Source organism: Lampris incognitus, chromosome 20, assembly GCF_029633865.1.
Source record: "Lampris incognitus isolate fLamInc1 chromosome 20, fLamInc1.hap2, whole genome shotgun sequence".
NCBI lineage: Eukaryota > Metazoa > Chordata > Actinopteri > Lampriformes > Lampridae > Lampris > Lampris incognitus.
This window is the reverse complement of record NC_079230.1, coordinates 27,280,837-27,297,194: the sequence shown is the minus strand read 5'-3', so window position 1 is coordinate 27,297,194 and position 16,358 is coordinate 27,280,837. Positions and strand designations below refer to the sequence as shown.

The following is a 16,358-nucleotide window of genomic DNA, read 5'->3' as shown; positions in this document are numbered from 1 at the left end:
TGGTTGGTAAATGCCTCTAACACATTCTGTCATAGTTGTATGAAATCCTTAACCTGCGATGTTTCAGACAATACATCAGGATTTTCTTTGTACTTGCAAAAGCAAAAAGGCATTCACTCCTGACAAAATGTCTGGAAGTTGATGCGGTTTCTCAAAACCTAAACAACTTTTTTTGTTTTTTTTTTGTGGATTTTCTCCCCAATTGTACCCGGGCCAATTACCCCACTCTTCCGAGCTGTCCCGGTTGTTGCTCCACCCCCTCTGCCGATCCGGGGAGGGCTGCAGACTACCACATGCCTCCTCCCATTCATGTGGAGTCGCCAGCTGTTTTTCACCTGACAGTGAGGAGTTTCACCAGGGGGACATAGCGGATGAGGATCACGCTATTCCCCCCAGTTCCCCCTTCCCCCCCGAACACACACCCTGACTGATCAGAGGAGGCGCTAGAGCAGCGACCAGGAAACATACCAACATCCGGCTTCCCACCCGCAGACATGGCCAATCGTGTCTGTAGGGACACCCGACCAAGCCGGAGGTAACATGGGGATTCGAACTGGCGATCCCTGTATTGGTAGGCAATGGAATAGACTGCTACGCCACCCGGACGCCCTAAACAACTTTTGATAATGTGTTTGTCATGAGGATGTCGCAAAATAATAGAAAAATAACCAAGAAACAATCGACGACAGTGGAAAACACAAGGAGAGGGAATAGGAATTTCTCAAGATAAATGGAAACTAAAGGACAAATATGTCCAGTTCCCTTTTAACTAGTTTTTCTGATGCACAGGTATAGAGGTCTGCCTAGGGGCAACACCACTAGAACAAGCTACATAATGGCTACTCGTTTGCAAACATGTAGCTGTGAGTTTCAGGCACACGAAACAGAACTCTTGTTTACACTCGTGACAGATGATGTTTTTGCAGCCCTTTTGGTTGTGCTCCACCATGGTGCCACAGATGGGACAGGCCCGGATGTTGGGGCAACCGGTGACTCCCGTTACCCGCTCAAATGTGATATTTGGGCAGGTTCTCAGCAAGTCGAGGTTAGGGTTGCTGCAGCCATCATTGTCACAGCGGTCTGAGCGTGAATACGGACCTTTCCACTCCTTAGAACACTGCCAGCAGAATTCGTACCTTTTGCCCTTGTTAGCCGTGCACACCAAGCACCGGACGCTTAGTGAGGAGCGATCCTCTCGAACCACAGAAGAACTGCATCCAGGACACTGTTTCAAGGTGTCCATGAAAGACAAAGAAACATGTGTTTATTTTTTTGAATTAACTTTTGTGTCTGCCTGCATGGAGAATCTTCAGAAGACAGCGTAAACATGCATTAACCAGACTGCTTTACTTGTACTGAAAAAGTGGTTTCCAAGTGCTCCTAGTTGAGGTTTAGGTTGTCGGAAGAGACCCTTACCAGACGGACATCGAAGTGTTTCTGGGACGCATTGCTCGCCATCACTGCTTCAAAGTACTTTATTTCCGCTGTCGTTAAAAGAGCCATCTTACGAACCTCCGTGTAAGGCCACTCACCACCACACACTTCATTGGTGCCCTTCTTGTATGCAGGACACACGAATTTGTACTCGCCCTTGATTCATGAAACATAAAAAAGGTAATAATGATTTATGAGTCACTGTAAATAGACATTAATAAACAGTTAATAGCACACTTATAAGTGCTTAAAACACTCGTTAACGTGGACAGCTTAAAAATATTAATTACCTGATTGATATGAGTTGAAATGTATCGAGTGACTTTTTCCTTTTTTTTTTTATTCAAACTTAAATTCTTGCCAGACTAGACTGTCTAGACCAAAAAGATTTGTTCTAACCTGAACCATTCAGGACTTGGTGCCTAAACGTAACATCCAGGCTTGTAATGCTATTAAGCAATTGATAATTATAACACTCTTATTATGACTTCTAAGCATTTCCCTGTTTGGAGTCGTTATTACAGCTACAGCCGGTATGGCTTCTGCTCCTCATTTGTTGAGCACTCTTACCGACACCATTGATGGTTCTGGTGAGTATGTATGTATGTGTATATATATATATATATACCTTTGCAATCAAGCACAGTATTTTATATCGAATATAATGAAGGCTAAAGGAAAAACTTATCAAAAAGTAATTTGTATCACAGTTTAACCAGGGGATTTGGAAACTGTGCCCTATTGTTTTATGGCCTCAAACAATAACGTGTTTCTGGTCAAACCTGACCACGAGACGACAAGGAGTCAAACCGTATTTCTCAGAGTGTGTGTGTGTGTTGCAATATGCGAGATATTTTCTGTTAACATGGCTCAAAACCAGACTCCTTAACTCTAATTTGTGTACCAAAAGTTATTTATTATAGTCCCACCCATTGTTATGCTGCATCCAGACTTGACCAGAAACGGCACCAGATGCCCCAAATTTAAGTAAAACACACACCCAGGTCTAAAAGTTAGAAACATGATGTGTGTGTGTGTGTGTGTGGGGGGGGGGGGTGTCATGAAGCCTTAAGCATTCAGTTAAAAGAAATATCTATGTCAGCAAAAACATTGGGAATCGGGGAGGTTTGACTGGAGCACAGCAGAAGGGTCGATGGCGTTGACATCGGTGGCATAAGGGCATAACACATTTTTGTCGTCGTCTTTGAATTCTGCGATGGAGACAATTACACGTGAAAAACACGAATTACATGTGAATTCATAAATACCTTTTTCAGCAGAATGAGGCACCATTTGGTGAGAGACGCTGGAGTGACGGCATTGCCACAGGACATGGCGGCCTTTCGTGAGTCAAACTCCTCACACAGGACTGTATGGCAGGAGAAACAAGAAGAGGTGTAACCAGTCACACTGAACATATTTGAGGGCCGGCTGCTCGTTATGTGTGAGTAGTTACTTAATGCAGTTGTCACATTAATATTATCTCAATCCCAGTGGCGGCTGGCCAGTACAGGGCGCCGGGGCGCCGCCCCCTTCAAACATCAAGAAATGAAAATCTCCTTAAACATGTTAAATATAATTTAGTTGTATAATGCAAATAATTATGAAATAAAAGGGTTTCTCAAGTTTGTGAGCGCCTGTCAGCAGCCATTAAATATTGGTTCCAAATGGTGTTTGGTTGATTTCCGTCTGAATACATATACTTCCTGGGTGAGGGGCCCCGGCCAAACGATACCTTATGTAAGCCCCCAAACTTGTGGCGAGCAGGTGACCTGAGGCTGCTGTCTGATTGATTTCTTCACATTTTCCATGAGGCGCAGTTCTGTGCGCCCCAGACACTCCCATGTTTTATTGGCAGCGAATTGGTATCGTTTTAAAGTGTTTTTGATCTAATGTGATTGGACAACTCTCATGGCTGTCAATCACGTTCACACCCACCACCACGCCTCGCCTCGACTGTCAATCATCCACCGTCTACGAACCCTGATAAAATCAATAGGCTACATTGTCCTTCTTAATAACTCTGCGACTGTGTGGACATTAAAGCAGCTGTCAGGTGTGCTGCGCCAAGGTAAATTGCGCCCCCCCCCCATTTTTTTTTAGCACCAGCCGCCGCTGATGTATACACATTAAATAAAAACGGGCTGCATCACTCCTGTCCTTCCTGACCGAACAGCAGGTGCACACCGGAGAACCGTAACGTTTATTTATCTACGATTTATTAGATCGTGACGTCTTAACTCGGTTACCTATAGATGACGTGTGATGGGACCGCTTTGTCCGCGTGCGGTTGTATGTTTTCGTGCGTGACCGGTTTTTTGATTGGCTGGCTCCTGTGAAGTTTGCCCAGTAACAGAGTTCCATACGACTAAGGCTTCGTCTTTCCTTAGTTCTGAACGGCGCAACCCAAATTGGGGAATGGCTAGTTTAAGATTTCCCATTTAATTACTAGGAACACAGCGAAGACTAATTTAGTAACACATTTGCTAATGACTAGTCCCCCCCCTGTCCGGAGGAGTAATGTCACAAAGTATTGTGAATCACAGAATGGGCGTGCCGCAGGCTCAACATGCTCAGAGTACGAACCGATTTTCGACGTATCTGATTAATGGCTCGCATACGTTGAAGTTGACGGTGACTTTAAAACTTCTGTTGGTACTTACAATCCAAATCATCATCTCCGTCCACGAAGGTGAGAGTTCTGTCGTTGGGGTCGTAGCGCTTCTCCTGTCGGGACGCCATTTTGAATCATCGTTTTGTGCGCGCACATCATTTATCAAGGGGCGCGAGCCGCCATCGCTTTCGTTTTTCAGGCGCCGTTATCCGCCCCGCAGCTGTTCCGAGAAGTCACGTGATTTTCGGCGGCGCTCCGTGGCCACGCCCACAATGACGTGAGGACTATGGCCCAGTATGAGAGAAGACGCACATCTGGGAGGGAAGCACTGCGGCAGCTGGGCAGGACAGGTGCGGAGTCGGTCGGGCTCCTACGCGCTTGGCGATGGGTGTGATCCAAGTTACGGTGTTGGGATTCAAACAACAGAGAAACGTCATCGACGTGTGCGCCTCGAAGGAGCTGCTGCGAAGCGTCACCGTGCTGCAGCTGAAGATGAAAATCGAAGAGAATCTACTGAGGGGCATAGGTAAAGTACGCCTCTTTTAAAGTAACGAGAAAAGGGAGGAGTGGTAAAAACCTATATTTAGTTCTCATGCGTCAAGGTTAGTTTGCTCACAAAATACCAAAACGAAAAAAATATATATATAATTAGTCCGAAAACGCTGCTGTCATAACCAACGCAGGGTTTGTTGTACTCGTTTGCACAGGCGGTGTCGACGACTTCCGGTTGGTGTTCGCGGGCATCCAGATGACGGACGCGGACGCGCTGTCGTCGTACGGGATCGAGCACATGTCCACCATCCAGCTGCTGATGCGGCTCCACGGGGGCGTCTGAGCTGCGCTGCGCTGCCGCTCGTTCCTCTCCTGGTTCAAGTGCCGTCATCGATGATGGGGCTTCAAACCTGAGACGAAATTAAACGTTTTGTGTTCCATCTCGGTCGTTCGTCTGTCGTATGACAAATGTTTCAGTAGAAGTGCTGCTTTAATGAACGCATCCGGTCATCCTGGCTGGCCTGATTTTTTAGTTTCAATGTGTGTGGGTTTGGATATGTGTGTGGGTTTGGATATGTGTGTGTGCTTGTAGTTTTTGGACGTGTGTTTTTGTCTTTGTGTTGCACTGCTTGTGGGGCTGAGAGGAAGTGATAACGCGCACTTTGTGATTTATGCTTCCCACGTGTTTTCTCTTTTCTCTTGTTTTCTAGTCAGTCTTACAGGCTACGAACGAACGAATGATTTATTTCTGACAGGTAAACAAGCGGGATATAACGCACAGATGAGCCACGCAACTCGGCGAGCAAATCTCCGCCGCAACGTCGACTTTTACAAAATGTGTGTGTACTCTTCTGTGTTTCCTTTTATTTAAAAAAAAAATTTTTTTTTAATGCCTTGTAACTTGTACGGAGACTCCTTGGGTGATGGTCACTTTCAATAAACTGAAGTTGAAGATATACATCTGTTACAAGGAGTAGGAGGAAGTATGCACTTGTTCCTACCCCTTCTCACCTGCTCTGAAGTTATTTCAGCCACTGTGCGTCACAAAAAAGGGAAAGAAAAAAACGTGTATCAAAATAATTAATATATATATATATAAAATATAGATATCTCCAGGGCGGCACGGTGGCGCAGTGGCGCGCGGTCGCCTCACAGCAAGAAGGTCCTGGGTTCGAGCCCCGGGGTAGTCCAACCTTGGGGGTCGTCCTGTGTGGAGTCTGCATGTTCTCCCCGCCTGTGCGTGAGTTTCCTCCCACAGTCCAAAGGCATGTAGGTCAGCTGAATCGGCCATACTGAATTGTCCCTAGGTATGAGTGTGTGTGGGGGGGGGCCTGTGTGATAGCCTGGAGGCCTGTACAGGGTGTCTCCCCGCCTGCCGCCCATTGACTGCTGGGTTAGGCTCCTGCATCCCCGCGACCCTGAGAGCAGGATAAGCGGTTCGGATAATGGATGGAAATATAATCCAGTGAGCCACGTAAATTCTTTATTTCGTTGAGACAGTACAAGCCTGTTTCATGCCATAAGCAATCCTATATTATTATATTTATACCATAATTATATATAAATTATCATATATAATATATAATCATTATTATAATTAATAATCATAAATACCGTAATTATAGTATTGCCATGAAACAGGCTTGTACTGTCATAAAGAAATAAAAAATTTACTTGACTGATTGGATTATTTTGCTCCTTATTTGTTGAGCACTTTCCTTACTGTTGAGCGTTTCTTTAAACAAAGTTATATGTACATATATACATACATATATATATATATATATACACACACACACACACACACACACACAGGATACAGGAAAAAAGATTTTAATGCATTGCAGTACAGGTCTGTTTCGTGCGTGTATATATGTATATAAAAACCACATATTTCAATTCAAATGTCTTTATTTTAAACATGCAAAATAAAAAAAGACCAAGCATAAAAAAAATGATAAAAATAAAACCAGAAAAATTCAACAAGAATTCTTAGTAGTGAACCCAACAAGAATTACATGTTCGAAAAGGAGCAGGAGGAAGTTACAATTTCCCGCCCCCTCTCTAACGCTCAGCTAATAAACCGAAACAATAAACTTCGTTTTTCCACACATCAGAGTATGTCATTCTCAATATCTATCTCACAATGACTCAATTTAGAAAAAAAAAAAACTAAAAGCAATAAAAAATAAAAACGATAACAACGATTTCCAAGAAACAACAGTAAGAGCATCCACCATGGCTGTCCCAAACGGGCATTTGGGAATGGGAGGGGAAGGGTTTATGGGACGGACAGATGACCGGGGGTCTGAACGCTGTCGGTAAGACGTGACGGAAATACAGCGTACCGTCGTCAAAAGAGCGGTTCAAATGACAAGACGCACCGACGAGAGGCGGGGTGCGCATCAATAACTCGGATTAAATGTGCTGTTCGATCAGCAGTATGACCCGTACAATGGAGGCTATACGCCCTAATAAATATTACCACGGAGGCACTGCCAACGAGCGGGACAACGAAAACGAAAGTAATCTAAACTAATGATTATTAAATGTCGTCAATTTAGATTAAATTTATCGGAGGATCTTTTAGTTTCCGGTGTTGCAGCAAAATCAGCGACCCGTCAGATTATGTCACCCTGCCTTTAAAACGCGCTGTTGAATTTTGGCATAAAGTTAAGAGATGGTAAAATTTAGCTACTAGGTTGGAGGCTATTAATTTAAAACCCTGGTTTGGTGCGGTTTAAATTGGGATTAGCATCTAGGAGGCGCTGAAATAGCGGTAGTGGTGGGGCGGGTGTCACATAATCTGGTGGAGCACAGATTTTGGTGCGACACCGGCGAATATTCGCTGTGCGAAGAGAAACGAAAGTAAAACCTGTCCACCACACATTGGCAGGATGCACGTGAGCTTTGTCGTCGGACGAGTCTGCTTACTCTTTCTTGTCACAAAGCCTGTAAGTTTGCATAGAGGGTGAAGCTCGGCAAAGAGAATGGGTTTCTTGTGTGCCTCTTGTCAATGCACACGTGTTCGTGCAGACGCACGTGTAGGCTCGTACCCACCATACTAGGACCGCCACACCCTTCACGGAAAACCTAATGGGAAAGAAACGACTCAAACAGCAGCGGAAAAGAGGTGAAGCTTACAAGGCTTGTCGATAAATGCGGTCTAATGTGTCACAATCAGAATCTATAATGTGTGTCCATGGCCTCCCTCCTTCAGGTACTCCGGCAATAAAATCGGGACTGGTCTACCATGGCTTGTACAATCAAGGAGCCACCTGCTATCTGAACAGCGTTCTGCAAGTCCTCTTCATGACCAACGAAATTGAAGGAAGGTAGCTAGATAAATGTAACCCTCAATTATTATTATCATTATTATTATTAACACACAAATAGGTGCGCGTCTGCAGAATTCAAATCTTGACAACAGGCTCAGCGAATGAATCGTAAACGCGTGCGTATTTCCTGCCTGTCTTTCCAGGTTTGACTGCAACATTCAGGCAGATCTGCAGCTAAAGAAAACGTCTGAAGATTTGAAAAGCGGAGTCTGTCACACAACAAATATAACGTCAACCCTCGGGATTCAGAATGGTAACACTGGCTGGCTGTAACGTGATGACCCCAATTAAGATTTTGTGATGTTTTTGTAAGGCATTGGTCCCGTCGTGGGGACCCTCAGCGCCTCGTTATATTCGCCTATAGTGATTAGATGGCTGGAATACTTTTCACGATCCAACAGCAGCAGCGGCTCAGGATTAAAGGTACAATCCGTGATTACATGCGCCCCTCGTGGCGATATGGAGTACTGCAACGACACAAGCGCGCTTGTGTTCCCTTTTTTTTTTACTTGTCTTCTCCTTCATCGTTATAACTGCTATCTTAAACTGATATCGATAATATTGATCTTATTATGTTTAGTTGAACACGTGTCAGCGTCTGTTTCGAGGTCTTATCAGATGTTGTCGTTCTTTGTTTCTGGGTCTCCTTGTTTCAATTGTGGTGATTGTCCCCCTCTTGGAGAAGCGATGCTGATTCGTTGTTTAAGCTGATCAAACATGCTGAAGAGGGGGACCGGCGGGGGCTATACATGTCTGACAAAAATATGTGTCATTGTCATCCCGCAGATTATCTAGAGCAGTGGTTCTCAACCTTTTTGGGGTCCTGGACCCCCTGCGTATGTTTGATCTACCCTGAGGACCCCTCCACCTGATCTTGGGGGAGGGGGGTTGCAATTTGATAGAAACAGTAGAAACTGCATTTTAAATTGCATTATAGCATTTATTCACTCTTTGGGGCAAAAATAAGAGCTTTCAGTTGTAACTTAGATATAGTTAACAAAACAGAATTCTTATGCAGTAACTTTCAGATATAGTTAACAAAACAGAATATGTATTCAGTAACTTTCAGATATATGTAACTAAACAGAATATGTATTCAGTAACTTTCAGATATATGTAACAAAACAGAATTCTTATGCAGTAACTTTCAGATATATGTAACAAAACAGAATTTTTATGCAGTAACTTTTAACAATGCAAACGGGAGCGAGATCTCTTATTGAAATACAATAAATTACACTTGTGAAACAGATGTAATTAGAGAAAAAAAGTCCTGTTAACCTTTATAGTTTAGTTAGATAAAGGTCTGTCACATTTGAGTAAAATAATCCTATTTCTATAAATGTCATAGGATCTTTTTTTTTTTAAAGATATTTTATTTTCACGGACCCCTTGCAATTACACCACGGACCACTAGGGGTCCGCGGACCCCAGGTTGAGAAACACTGATCTAAAGGATGAAGTTATTATAAGCGGTTCTCGGTAGTTAATAAAGCTTGCCTTTGCAGGTGGATAAACTGAACTCCATTTGCAGATTAACTCTGTCTAGGACACATTGGCATGAAAATTCCGTGTGTTGTATGCCAAGCCAGATTCAGACAATTCTATTTATCCCAGAAGGGCAATTCAGTTTTTCCAATCTACCCAGACCATAAACATACTCTGTAACAGACAAGTGGCAGTTATCAACATTACATAGACAGGCGATGCATACTGTAGCGAATTCGGGGGGCAACCGCAGGAACCGCCGCAGCCGGGACGCGAACCCGTATCTCCCGCGCCGCGGGCGACATTGCTAACCGCTCTACTAGCCAAGGGCTTACGTGTCTACTTATCCATGCACGTTACAATACTGTCACCCCCCGTCTGGCCTTGCATGCAGACTGACACGAGGACGAGGGGAAGGATAAAAATTCACATAAATTAAACAACATAACATCCGGGATTCTGGGTAACGCAGTTCCTAACAAAGGCATATAACAACACATCTTCCCTTCTTTAAAAAAAACATTTTTGCATGTGACTCATTCACTATCTCGTGGCTAATAGTGTGTCACAAAGTGAAGAGGTGTGTGGACCACTCCCATTTTATTCTTTGATCCTGAAAACAAAGTTGGACCCCCCCCCCCCCCAGTTTGGTAGGCATGAGGAAAATCCACTCTCGGGAAGAGGCACTATTCAGAGAAAAATACCACGGCCATTGGGGTCCTCTTAGGAGGGCACCAATTCTGACGATGTTTAGGGCATCAAAATATATACAACTTCTGGTGCTTTTACACACATCTGAATGATTCATGTAGCCCAGATTTCTCCTGAACCAATTTGTCGTTTTGCAGTTTATGAACAGTGTGATGCAGCTGAGTGTCTGGAGAAGATACTGCATGTGGTCAGTCCTGCAGTTTCTGAAGTAAGTATCTTTAATTGTCAACCGCATGCTGAAATTTGTCAGGAAAGGCAATAGGAATAACGCTAATGATCAGTATCTGTTGTTAGATCTTCCAAGGACAGCTGAGATACAGAACCAAGTGCTCCGAGGAACATGATGTGATTGAAGAAAAGAGTTCCTTTTTCATCCTCCCATTGTCCATACATGCTACCCGCGGTCAGTCCTACAGCGTGGTAAGACAGAGTTCAGAGTGCTTTGTGTGTGTGTGTGTGTGTACTTCTATTTTTGTGAGGATCAATATGAATTAGGATTAGGACTTGGATTCAAGGTTAGGGTTAGAAGTAGGATTAGGTTAAGGGTAAAAGGCTAAGGAATGAATGCAGGGTCTTTGCAAACATACATGTGTGGATTTGTGTGTGTGTCTTCTCCTGGATTGCCACCTTGCCATGGTGGAGAAGCTTGCGTGTACCAATGATCCCAAGAGCTATCTGGTCTGGAGCTTGGCTCCTGGTAGGGTCACCCAAGGCGGATTTGTCAAGGCAGCGGTTCCAGACAAAGTGTGATCCAACGAAGACCTCAACAGAGGAAGTGGCGGAAGATGTCTTCAGGTCACAACGGCAATGAAGGCAGATGAAGGCTGCAACAGAGGGTGTTCCCCAATCGTCTTGGTTCTCCATGCCATTGGACTCTGGCCACCCCCTGCCAAGCTGCAGGCGCATCAGTTACTCCACTTAAAAAGCTGTCACGTGCAGGCATCCTCCCATTATGCGGCTCGAGGATCGGCCTCTATGCCTACCACAAGATCCAGAGGGAGGACAGTTATACTTGACCCCAAGTGACCGCCGACGATGGTGTATGTGTGTGTGTGTGTGTGTGTGTGTGGGGGTGGGTGGGTGTGAGAGTGAGTGTGAGTGATAATGGGAATCTAATGGTGTTTGTGTATTCACAGAAAAGGGGCTTTGAAATGCTGTTCCATCCTGCAACATTCAGTGGAGAAAATAATGTGTACTGCAACGCATGTGAAAGAAAAACAGAGGCAACTACGGTGAGTAACCAACCAAATTGAGTAATGATAATAATTATTTTTGCAGTATTACTTCACAAAGGTAGATTGCTTTGCTAACATATGTAATTTTCTTAACTTGGGGTGAGGGAGTCGAGGGGTTACATCATTACTCGTAGACGAAGCAAGTTTGTTTTGTATTATCTGTATGGTTGAATATGAAAAAGTTAATGAAAACTAATACTGTCTCACAGTGTTTACTCTTGTGCTTAGGAATGTCATATGGACAAATACCCTCAGATTTTGATTATGCTCCTCAAGAGGGTTGACATCAACTACAGCAGAATGTCAGCAGTTAAAACTGACTGCTTTGTGGCTGTGCCGAGCAGTTTACAGAGAGAGGCAAGGAATAACGTCATAAATGTGGCTGTGCCCGGTTGATAGCGATTCTTTGTAGCATTCATATGCTCTTAAGCTAACTACTTTCTCCACGTCATAAAACAGAAGGTGAGCTACGAACTCTATGGAATAGTGGATCACTCTGGTAGCGTAAGTGGTGGCCATTATACGGCAACAATCCAGTCCAGTGAGGACAAAATGTGGTACGTGTTTGACGATTCACACATTTACAAGGTGAGGATGATTTTATGTTTTTATTTGAACATCACTCGTGTGGCACGCATTTATTTAAATTACTGACAAAATATTTTGCACTGACTACCCAGTTTAAATAGCTTTTTTCTTTAATTTTGTAGGCCAAAAGGCAACCATTTGTGAAAGAAGGGACATACATGTACGTTAAACACATCTTTATTAATTCTAGCACACACATGCTGTCTTGTCTTGTGTATTGGTAAATGCTAAAATTATTTATAAGCCTTTTAACTTACTATGCACATTGCCTTACATTTAATGTGTTATACCAAATAATTGTTTGATTGACTGAGTGATTGACAGATGGCTGATAGTAGGCCTATACACTCCTAAATGTAGCGCAATGTGAGCATGGTCTCCCTTTGGTTTTTGCTGGCTTTTTCTGAAAGATAACTATTATTTCACACTTATCTCCTAACAGGTCGCGTGATGCGTATCTGCTCATGTACAGAAAAGGTAAGGTTCACATTGGCACATCATCATTGTCTTCACACATGTGGAAACGCTAAACAACTAGCTAGTTATGATGGGCTACGTTATTTCACATGTATATTTACAGTACCAGGGTCTCAGATGCCTTTATCCGGTGACACCAGTCCACAGTGGCCTCTCCCAGGGGCCAAGGGCGGCGAGGCCTGGAGCGCCACCTTGGACCAAGTGAAGGGAGATGAGGTTGAACACGGCAGAAACGCAGAAAGAAATGATGACGGTGATGACAGACAGATGGAAAAGTACGGCCAGGCCAGGGAACAGGGGAGACGATGGCCCGATGGGGAAAATGAAGATGAGGAAAGGGGTGGTACCTCAAAGACAAGGCCTGAAGGTAAAGACAAGAGGGAGGTGTTGAGTCGAGGAGGTGAAGAAGCAAGAGAAGGCATCATGCTTGACGCCAAGGGGTTAAAATGAGGTCAAATACGAGACAACTCTGATTAAATATTGTGTTTGTTTGGGTTTTATTGTTTGGATGAAGCATTCATCAAGTGCTGCCAAGCACAACAATCCCCGCTGACCTTTGACCCCTTCTGATCCTCAAAACAATGCATTATTAACTATTGCAATTGGTATTAACTATTGCAACTGGAAAGGAATATGTCTTTGAAAAACAAAACTGAACATTTTGGTGTCGATTTGAAGTAAACTGAACCATTTACAACAAAATTATATCCGAGAACGATTTTGAGCCTTGACTGTGACCTCGACCCAATTACCTCCAAAATTAATCGGGTCATTTAAGGACCATCGGGCACATTTCCTTGAAATTTCATGTCATTTTCTGCAGGAGATCTTCTGTAAAGTTGTTGATGTAAAATCCCCCTGGGGAATTACTCATTTATCTGCAGCAACTGATTCTTCATTTCTTTTTTTTCCCTCGCAGGGCAGTTTTCAACACGACGCCTTTGCTGTTGGTTTCGCATCTATGGCCGCCGAGCTACGGCCTTTGCTCTTTGCTGTGTTGTAATACCTCTGTTGTATAGGTGCAAAAAGTAATGAAAATTCCTGCTCAGGTAAAAGTACTGCTACTTTGTTCATAATTTACTCGAGTAAGGGTAAACGTGTTGATGACAAAAGTTACTCAAGAGTAAATGAATTTGTTATTGAAAAACGAATTGCGTAATTACTTTGAGTTACTTTTGTTCTTTTAACATCTACAGACTAAAAATATGGAAATATTCTTTCGTTGACAGCCCATATCTTTAGAAACAACCTGGACAAACACAGCGGATGAACAAACCACATTTAAGATGCCATTACCACTACCACTTGAGATTTATACAAACTAATTCTTCATTTAGATCATTTAAAGTGGAAATACCCAGCAAGTAGAGATTGCCCCCCCCTCTCCTCCCTTTTCTCCCCAGTTGTACCCGGGCCAATTACCCCACTCTTCCGAGCTGTCCCGGTTGTTGCTCCACCCCCTCTGCCGATCCGGGGAGGGCTGCAGACTACCACATGCCTCCTCTGATACCTGTGCAGTTGCCAGCCACTTCTTTTCACTTGACAATGAGGAGTTTCACCTGGGGGATGTAGCGTGTGGGAGGATCACGCTATTCCCGCCAGTCCCCCCCCCCCTGAACAGGCGCCATGACCGACTAGAGGAGGCGCTAGTGCAGTGACCAGGACACATACCCCCATCTGGCTTCCCACCCGCAGACACGGCAAATTGTGTCTGTAGGGACGCCTGACCTAGTCGGAGGTAACACGGGGATTCGAACCGGCGATCCTCATGTTGGTAGGCAACAGAATAGACCACTATACCCCCCAGCAAGTAGAAATAACCGTATATTTAGTGAAAGAGGACATTTCAGACAGTCTGTGTTGTGGGGCTATGGCTGAGAACAGCCGAGAATAAAGATACTGTGCTCTTCATAGTGGTGAACGCTGCAATATGTTTTCATTGTTCATGGTGGTGACAGGCATGGGCGCAAGTCCATGAATACTGGGATGGCATCCAGCGCTTTACCTGTACCCCCTTCCATAGGGTTAGTGGTTGTGGCAGGAAGGGCGTCCGACGTAAATTTTTGCCAAATCAGTATGCGTATTGACAAGACCATACCGGATCGGTCAAGGCCCAACCCGGATCAGTCACGGCCCGGGCTAACAACGGCCGTCATCGGTGCTGTGCCCTCACAGGGTACCGATGAAAACTATAAAATCTGCTGTGGGGACCCCTAAGAAACCGGGAATAAGGTGTCCGGGTGGCGCGGTGGTCTGTTCCGTTGCCTTACCAACACGGGCATCACTGGTTCGAGTCCCCGTGTTACCTCTGCTTAGGTCGGGCGTCCCTACAGACACAACTGGACGTGTCTGCGGGTGGGAAGCCAGATGTGGGTATGTGTCCTGGTCGCTGCACTAGCGCCTCCTCTGGTCAGTCGGGGCCCCTGCTCAGGGGTGAGGGGGAACTGGGGGGATGTAATCCTCCCACGCGCAACTTTTGTCGTCTTCATTTTCATACACGAAAGTGTTGTACACTTCAATGGCGTGTGGGCCTGCTGTTGTTAGCAGTAATGCTACCTTCCTAGCCTCGGCTTTGTTTCCAGTCCAAGAAAATCAAGCCTCATGATTGGTTATTAATAATGCCGATTCACCTGACCTACATGTCTTTGGACTGTGGGAGGAAACCGGAGCACCTGGTGTGCAGACACAGGGTGTGTCGGCCCTGTGTGATGGTCTGGCGGCCTGTCCAGGGTGTCTCCCCGCCTGCCGCCCAATGACTGCTGGGGTAGGCTCCAGCATCCCCGCCACCCTGAGAGCAGGATAAGCGGTTCAGTTAATGGATGGATGGATGAATTAAAATATTGAATACAAACAGATTGACTAATTACATTAAAAACATAATGTTTATAGAGAAAACATAAAGACAACACGATACAACAATACATCGGCGAATAACAAAAAAACAACGGCTTATTTATTTGAACAAATGTGCCAAGGAAAAACCAAATTGTTTGGTGAAATCAGTGGGGTGTTAATAAAGGTGCAGCATGTAGGATGTAGGGTGGTCTATTAGCAGAAATTTAATATTATAGCGAATTCGTGGGACAACGCAGCCACAGGAGCTGCCGCGGTCGGGAAGCGAACCCGTATCGCCCGCACCGCAGGCGACTTCGCTAACCGCTCGACTAAAGGCTCAGACCCGCCAGCCAGCGGCCAGCGTGTCTACTTATCACTGCACGTTACAATATAATGTATGCCACGTCATGCGGGCCTGTTTTTCAGCTCGGCCCGCGTCACTTTCAGTTTCACTTCTCGGCCTTCTGGCTGAGATCAAGTGTAGTAACTTTCAATTCGGCTGTTTATAGGAAGTCACGTGACTAACTGGACAGTGTGTTTACAAGATTCCTCTTGATTTCCTTTTTTCCTTTTTTAGCTATAGGAAAAACACTCTGCATAGAGGCCAGACCACCTTTGGGCCTTGTGAAATGGGCTAAAAGGAAAACGTTTTGCGTTGTTCGACTGTGTTGCAGTCAGATACTACACCTCAACACGTCTGCAGAGATTCAGGGATTCAAAATAAACTTTCTCTGGAGCCCGTCTGCTCCGTACCACAACACGGACCGAGCTTGTCGTCCACACCTATCCCGGCCAAACGCCAGACCTGCCGGGAACACCGGGGGGGCTTCCGCTGAGCTGTGGGTGGAAGGAAAACGTAGCAGAGGTCTGAGCTGCTGGGGAACCTTTTCTGGAGGCGAATAAGTGTGAATTAAGTTCTATAAATTTCGCTCACCAATAGAAATTGAAGGACATTTCAGGAACATCCCACTGCAAATCTTGATCCAGTCTGCGGAACGAAACCTTACCCCCGGATCCCACTCCCACGGCGGCTTCAGAGGCTCATAAGCTGAAGAATCAGGGGTGCAGTAGTAGAGCATACATCTCCAAAACCAAGCCTGTGAGAGATTTGGCCGAGACCATAGCATTTTCCAGTTCTGCGAGGTT

At 44.8% G+C, this 16,358-nt stretch overlaps 3 protein-coding genes across 5 annotated transcripts; 2 read left to right on the top strand and 1 right to left on the bottom strand.

Moving 5' to 3' along the window:
• Nucleotides 1-78: 78 nt before the first annotated feature.
• On the bottom strand, nt 79-4,229 carry LOC130130705 (uncharacterized). Its single transcript, XM_056300489.1, has 4 exons — nt 4,098-4,229; nt 2,703-2,803; nt 1,417-1,590; nt 79-1,225 (listed from the first exon to the last, which is right to left on the bottom strand). Exons 1-4 carry the CDS (start codon nt 4,174-4,176, stop codon nt 770-772), a joined length of 810 nt encoding a protein of 269 aa, XP_056156464.1. The 5' UTR covers nt 4,177-4,229; the 3' UTR covers nt 79-769.
• A 75-nt stretch (nt 4,230-4,304) lies between these two features.
• LOC130130706 (polyubiquitin-like) lies at nt 4,305-5,515 on the top strand. The gene is made up of 2 exons (XM_056300490.1): nt 4,305-4,574; nt 4,756-5,515. The coding sequence occupies exons 1-2, from the start codon at nt 4,433-4,435 to the stop codon at nt 4,881-4,883; spliced, it is 270 nt and encodes an 89-aa protein (XP_056156465.1). The 5' UTR covers nt 4,305-4,432; the 3' UTR covers nt 4,884-5,515.
• A 1,533-nt stretch (nt 5,516-7,048) lies between these two features.
• Nucleotides 7,049-15,975, top strand: LOC130130853 (ubiquitin carboxyl-terminal hydrolase 47-like). 3 transcript variants are annotated; one of them, XM_056300702.1, is made up of 14 exons: nt 7,049-7,065; nt 7,437-7,673; nt 7,761-7,875; nt 8,022-8,131; nt 10,215-10,285; nt 10,372-10,497; nt 11,214-11,309; nt 11,541-11,669; nt 11,772-11,900; nt 12,023-12,060; nt 12,343-12,377; nt 12,481-12,744; nt 13,297-13,426; nt 15,790-15,975. In XM_056300702.1, exons 2-13 carry the CDS (start codon nt 7,637-7,639, stop codon nt 13,407-13,409), a joined length of 1,263 nt encoding a protein of 420 aa, XP_056156677.1. In that variant the 5' UTR covers nt 7,049-7,065; nt 7,437-7,636; the 3' UTR covers nt 13,410-13,426; nt 15,790-15,975. The 3 variants fall into 3 exon arrangements, with proteins under 3 accessions (XP_056156677.1, XP_056156678.1, XP_056156676.1); XM_056300703.1 differs by lacking the exon at nt 15,790-15,975 and adding an exon at nt 13,715-13,788; XM_056300701.1 differs by lacking the exon at nt 15,790-15,975 and having other exon boundaries at nt 13,297-13,484.
• The last annotated feature ends 383 nt before the right edge of the window (nt 15,976-16,358 follow it).